Below are 6,605 nucleotides of genomic sequence, written 5' to 3'. Positions count from 1 at the left end.
TAATGATATAAGGTTAGAAGAAAGTTATAAAAGGTTAGAGAGAACATCAGCTAATAGAATGCTAAAATAGAACAAAAGATGAGAAATGTTGAAAATAAAACTTATGAAATAATTAATGAAACTGAGAGTGATTAACTTGGCAAGACATCAGAATTAATACCAATAAACTACCAATAGACAGAAGAGTAAAGCAAATGATACAATGAAAGGAGAGTTAAAACTGATCAAGATTAAACTAGTAAAAAAGCTAAAAGGATGGGATGAAAAAGGCATACAATGAAAAAGACCTAACAATGAAAGGATCAATAAAGGTTTAGAATTGAATTTTACAGCTATAGATTAACAAAAAAATTACAGAACATGAAAAAATTAAAATCAAATCGATAGAACTACTTTTGGAATGCTAGAATCATGAGACAAGGACAACAAAGCAATCAATAAAACGGTCTCTGAAGTGCTGAATACAGAGATAGCTAGATTGCAACTGGTACTTTGCTGTCTTTTTATTGGTACGTATTCAACAAAAGATAAAAATAAACATGTAGAGATTATGTAAAATGACATTAATACACAAACTTAATACATACAGTACATAAGTTTCAGTATTTTCTCAATGCATCCTAATCAGTACTGCTCATTGTTCAGTTCGTACTCCTCTGTTCAGGATTAGGTCTAATTCAGTCCTCATCACCGCCATCGGTTTCCATTGTCTGAAGAATTCCTTCCATAACTTCTGCCTTTCGCCTTTTCTTTGGTAAATCACCATGAAAATGTTCAGCTGTTTTCCGTCTCAGTGTCTCGACTGTATCCTCTGCCTCGGCCCATTCCAGCACAAGACGTCTGCCGTACAGATGGGTGCTGTGGCAGAGTGCAGCAAACGCTTTCTGCATGGAAACAAAAACAAGAAAAACATGTTTACCACACTTAAAACAAATTCATGACTTAAAATTCTTGAATAGTGCTTCAGAGGATATGTATTAAATAAAAGCAAAATATACCTTAGCATCCTGTTTGGTGAGGAAATCAACAAAAGCAAACCCCCGATGGTTCCCTGAACCTGCTGCTTTCTTTGGAAGGCGGACAGTCTTCAGCTCCCCGAATGTACTGAGGGGAAACATAATTGTTTAAACCTCCAAACAAAACAGAGTAAAAAAATAACTTATTCATGGTTGTGTAAGTGGTACCAAAAGAGCTCTCGGACTTCCTTGACATTTGCTTGGAAGGGAATGTTGCGCACAAGGATCTTTGAGCCTGTCTGCTTCTTCTCAGCTTGCTTCTTCTTGTGAGACACCTCAGCAGACCTTCACACAGATAGGAAACAGAGCGAGTAAACAGCAACTCAAGGAATTTATTATTTCTATTTCATCTCATTTAACCAGTTTACTTTTTAAGGATGTATTCCTCAAATGAATACACCACTTACCTTGTGCCTCTTTCGGAAATCTTCACCTCCAACTGGTGATCATCTAACATACAGTGCTGAAGAGATGTTTGAGAGAGAGAGCAAAAATATTAGGCTAAATGTAAGTTGTGGAGCTGTTAAGTGGAAGTCCTTCAGAAAAAAAATTGAAATAGATACCTGCAGTTGCCTCAGAGCCTTTTGTGCTGACTCTGCTGTCTGATATTGGACAAAACCGTAACCCATAGACATTAGTTTACCTGAAAGTCCAAAAGAAAAGATACCCAATGATATAACTAAAAATAAGCACCGAAATGCATAGAAAAAGATACACAGCGACAAATTACAGATATGAATACTTAAAAAATTACAACGCTTAAGAATTAGAATGCCTTGTAAAAAAGGAAAGGGTATAGAAAGACGTTTAATTATTGCAAAGCTTTTAAATATTCCATTTATAAATTAAAATATATTTTATTTTATTGAGCATAAGTCAACAGTCTAAGACTGGACCCAATAACAATCTTTCCTTCATGTCAGATATCAGGACTTTTTCATTTCAGCCCATTTTCTGAGAGGTTTTGACTCAGGTGTCTGCAAAAAAAACAAACAAAAACAACAAACAAAATACCAAGAATAGCACAAGAAGAGAACTACTCAGCCGATCAAAGTTTTTTACCCAGTTAGACAAAAATGTATCTGTAGGTGTTAAAACCAATCAGACATCTATAACCAAAGTAAAAAAAAAAAAAAAAAAAAAATTTTGATGATTTTCCGAAACTCACATAAAGCAATATGCAAACTTTAATACATTTGTTATCAAGAACAAACAAGTGTTCAACTAAATGTAGGTATCAATGTAGGTATCAGTAATGCTCACACAGTTAGGTTAACTGCTACCATTTGTTAATATGCCGGCATTATTCATTTTAACAAAAAGAAGCTAATTTGCTATGCTAACAGCATACTACAAGACATTTTTAAACATAAGAATTTGTATCAACTGTATTGTGGTGGTAGGAAAATATTTGGGGCTAGCATTAGTCATACCCTTACTTTGCACAAAGTGGACTGATTTATGGAGAAATGGAGCTTCATGTGCCATAATATAACCTCAGTCAGTTTCAATATAGATTTAAACGTGTAGCATTAAAAGCATTAAAAGTGTGGGTAACCTTCCAGGCAGGATCACTTTTGTGGCTTAAGCATAAACATATTATTCTCTAAACAAAATAAATAAAAGCTTATATAAAGAAAATGCATAAGCATCAGACCAGAATTAAAGTCATAATGTAAAATACCTGACTTATCTTTCTTCTTTGAAATGCTGCAAGACATGACCTTTCCACATTTGGAGAAGATCTGCAGTAAATAAAGTAAAAGGCATTAAAAAAAATCTTTTTACTGTTTAATTTGTAAATGAGACAAAATTTAGCAGAAGTTTGAATAATGACTTACATTTTGTAGTTTTTCTTCTGTTGTGCTGAAATTTAGATTCTTAATGAAAAGTGTAGATCCTGGCTGAGCTTCTTCTTCCTCCTCATCTTCTTGATCATCCTCCTCTTTCTTGTTCTCTTCAACTGCTGTCTCCTTTTTGTCTGGTATTAATATTTTTTAGTAATATATTGTTAGACACAATATATGACATGAAAAAAAAAGGATAAAAAAACCAAACAAACAAATGGTCTAAAATGTGCAGTTAATTTTACCCATTTCTTGTTTGGCTGCTGTGAACACCCCTACAGGGGCCCACTCCAAATACAGAGGGACATGATGGAACTAGGATTTAAGAAAAAAAACAACACAAATTGACTGACCAACATAAAGTATGAAATTATTGTAAAACTCCTGGACACAATAAATTTTTTAAGTCAAACGATTCCACTCTGATACCCCTAAATAAAAGCTAGCCTCCAGAAGTTACTTAAAGGTATAGCGGAGGATGTTTTTTTTCCAGGTAGATCATCAAAATAAGTGGTCCTCCTAATTGTCAATCATTCTGCTGTTATGTTTCCGTAAGGCTGTCCTACGTGCTTGTCCCCATTTTCACTTGGTGAGTTTGGGAAAGGGGAAAAATTGCAAATCTTCTTGAAAGTAAGCTTGTATGAGTGATGCAAACAGCAACTTTCACGCGTTTAATAGGTGTTAAGCGGAAAAGGCAAATCTTGTCAAAAATTTACGAAGATCCTCCACAATACCTTTAATCAATAAACAGTCTACCTGGGAGTAATTTAAGTATAAATCCAGTTGCTCTTTGAATAGTTGGAGAACTTTAGAGGGAAATCAACAAAAGAAGCAACCAAAGGGACAATGTTAACTGTGAATGAGTTGGTGAGGTCTACAGCTGAGGTGGAAAAATCTCTTAGCATAGCAACTTAAATTCCCCAAATGTCCCATACAAATTTGAACAAGGTAAAAAAAAAAAAAACACTTTCTATGGCTCCATCATCTAAAATCGAAATTAAATACTATTTTAAATTAAATCGAAATTAAATACCATTTGAAATAGATCGAAATGAAATGCTTGAAATGTGAAAAGGTGTGTGAGGACCTTTGCAAGGCGCTGTGGATGTCACCCACCTTGCTGTAAGCCAGCCTTGTAAAGGCTCGCTTGGCTTTGGTCGGCTCCAGGAACTCGATGATGGCTGTGAGTCCTGAAGGCGGCAGCAGAACTCGACCCAAAGAGCCGTGAGGCGAGAAAAGTTCCTCAAGCTCTGCTGTTGTAACACCAGCGGGGAGATTTTTTACCAGGATCACAGTGTTACTCCTCGCTGCAGCTGCCTGTATAAAAATAACAGTATGTTAAAACATATGTTGGATTATTAGGTATACAGACTCTCAGATTTTGTTCTAATTACTTGACTAAAAGAGTCTAGACAAACACTGTTGTCTAGCAGAAACTGTCGAGTTTCCTGGACAATCTGAGTTTCTCCTAGAGCCATCCTCACGGCAACGCTTCCCTTTGACTCCTTCGGAGGATAAAAACGCAAAATCAGTTTATTTGATTGATAATAAGTAAAACAATTCAGCCTAAAAAACGTGACTCACATGGTCCAAGACTTGGCTTTTTGTGGCATTATATTTCTCAGCAATGGCGTCGGCCACTGCACTAGTACCCAAAAACAAAGTGTTCCAGTTGTGTGAGCTGAAAAAAAAAGAAAACATAGATAATGTGCAATTAAAAAAACAGGAAAACTAATCAGAAATAGAAAAGAGAATTAGTTAAATATGGATACCTTGAGCTTGTAGCTTTATTCTTAGCATCTTTTTGTCGTTTATATGTAGATGAGCCAGGACCACCAGATTCTGAAGACTCAGATTTTTCTTTCTTCACCGTAGAGGGAAGAACATGAAGCATTCTACCCTAAAATCACACCAACAAATAATGCATCCTGTCAGCCTGAGCAGATAATCAGTTAAGAATCTGGAAACCATTGAAAACAATGTTTATTAGACAAATTAATGACAAAACCCAAAAACCTAAGAATCAGAATCAGAATTGACATTTCTGAAAGGATTCAAAATATTTCAAAAATATTTACAATATTCTAAAAAAAAAATTTTTTTAAACTTTGGAGCAACCCCCCCAAAAAGACATATTTACCACAAATCAGTGTTAGTCTTATATTTGCTTTGCTGAAAAACATAAAATATAACTACAAATGTAACGAGCAAGTTAACTTTTCTAATAGAATACAGAAAAAAATTTATTATTATTCAACTCACTTATAACTACCCATTTCAAACATCACTTCACAGTCTTCCATCAAGTTAAACACTTATCCCTATTTTTCTCCCATGTTGGATGAAAAATGTTCTCCAAAATGTTTACAAGAATTTTTTTAAAAGATAAACAATATAATACTGTACTCTAAAGTGCTAATACTGCACTGTACACTACTAAACTGAAAAAATCTTTAAAGCCTGTAGACCATATTGTGTATTTTTTTAAATTGTGAAAAATAACTACCTGAAATATATGTCCGTCCAACTTTGCAAGAGCTACAACAGCATTTTCTGGTATCATGTAGGTAATAAAAGCAAATCCTTTAGGTTTTTTGGTCAGGTTGTCGATAGGAAAGAGGATCTCAGATAAAGGACCTGTGAAGTGAGAAAAAAAAAAATGAGACAAAATACTTACTGACATAACTTAATAACTATATGCGTACAGCATGTCCTTCAACTCACCGTGTTTAGTGAAAAGTTCCTTGAGCTCTTCTTCTGTACACGTGTAAGGAAGGTTTCTGATGAAGAGTCGACCAGAGTCTGAAACATCCTCTTCCTCCTCATCTTCCTTCAGCTTCCTGCTGAAGCTTCTGTCAATTTCTTTGTCGTTTTTGTTTCTCTTGCTTTTTGCTGCCGAAGGATCAACACGGAAAACTTCGATGTAACGACCACCTGGAAAACAAGCAAGTTCGCCTTAAAACCAGAAGCACATCCAGATAAACTGGAGGAAGGTCACCAGAAAGCTCATCTTTCATTTCAGTCATATCATAAAACTCTAAATTGATCTAGCCTAATGTTGAGAACTCTGAGTTTTCGGTTTTACAATGGCTGCTATAAATTAGTTAAATCAACTCTAAGTAGAACCATTCAGAATTTAGCATGTTTGAGCAACAGGTTTGAAAAGCCATTATAAAGGGAGCCCCGATTCGACGTGTCAACATGACAAGAGGCAACAGGAAGTGTCTATTTAACCCCACCGGAACTAGAGGTTTTAATGCAGAAATAAATAAAATACAAAGAAGGAGAATGTGTTTAAAAGACAGAGAAACAGCTCCACAGCGACAAAGGAGAGGAAGATTGCAGAGAAGAAGATTGTTGCTCGGATTAATGCGAAAGTTTATATGTAGTTGACTATGGCAGGCCGTTTTTATATTTATTTAAAGCACTCCTCTCTCTGTTGTTTTACTTGAAGATCACTAAAATAAGATATATAGCTCAGTAGGTAACACTGACGACTCCGGTACAGTTGATCGTGAGTATGACTCCCGGCATGGACATCCAGGTGGACCCTTAGGTAAGGTCCTTAGTGCTCTGCCATGAGTGAAACCACAAATACAAGATGTCGTATGAGTTAACAAGCTCCGCGTCAGTTGCTAGGGAACCAGGGCACCTTGTTGACAAATTGGCTACTGGAACAACACATAGAGCAGAATATATACATACCGTAAATCCTCTAATATAGGCCCGGGCCTTTATTTCA

The 6,605-nt window shown here is 35.6% G+C and overlaps 1 protein-coding gene across 1 annotated transcript in view; it reads right to left on the bottom strand.

The window, feature by feature from the left end:
- Positions 1-508: 508 nt before the first annotated feature.
- The window catches only part of rbm19 (RNA binding motif protein 19), an 11,217-nt gene continuing 5,120 nt past the window's right edge, over positions 509-6,605 (bottom strand). Inside the window, exons 10-23 of the mRNA XM_015398377.1 lie at positions 5,588-5,797; positions 5,370-5,500; positions 4,636-4,763; positions 4,448-4,544; positions 4,258-4,368; positions 3,980-4,180; positions 3,109-3,178; positions 2,858-2,997; positions 2,701-2,761; positions 1,580-1,659; positions 1,424-1,479; positions 1,185-1,301; positions 999-1,104; positions 509-884 (exon numbers count right to left, since the gene is read on the bottom strand). Coding sequence (XP_015253863.1) covers positions 678-884; positions 999-1,104; positions 1,185-1,301; positions 1,424-1,479; positions 1,580-1,659; positions 2,701-2,761; positions 2,858-2,997; positions 3,109-3,178; positions 3,980-4,180; positions 4,258-4,368; positions 4,448-4,544; positions 4,636-4,763; positions 5,370-5,500; positions 5,588-5,797 — 1,715 coding nt within the window. The 3' untranslated portion in view covers positions 509-677. The remainder of the gene's footprint in view (positions 885-998; positions 1,105-1,184; positions 1,302-1,423; positions 1,480-1,579; positions 1,660-2,700; positions 2,762-2,857; positions 2,998-3,108; positions 3,179-3,979; positions 4,181-4,257; positions 4,369-4,447; positions 4,545-4,635; positions 4,764-5,369; positions 5,501-5,587; positions 5,798-6,605) is intronic.

The sequence above is a fragment of the Cyprinodon variegatus genome, unplaced genomic scaffold (genome assembly GCF_000732505.1).
Source record: "Cyprinodon variegatus isolate N-32 unplaced genomic scaffold, C_variegatus-1.0 Scaffold932, whole genome shotgun sequence".
In the NCBI taxonomy this organism is placed as follows: Eukaryota; Metazoa; Chordata; class Actinopteri; order Cyprinodontiformes; family Cyprinodontidae; genus Cyprinodon; species Cyprinodon variegatus.
Note: the sequence above shows the minus strand (reverse complement) of the source record. Positions and strands in the feature narration are given on the sequence as shown.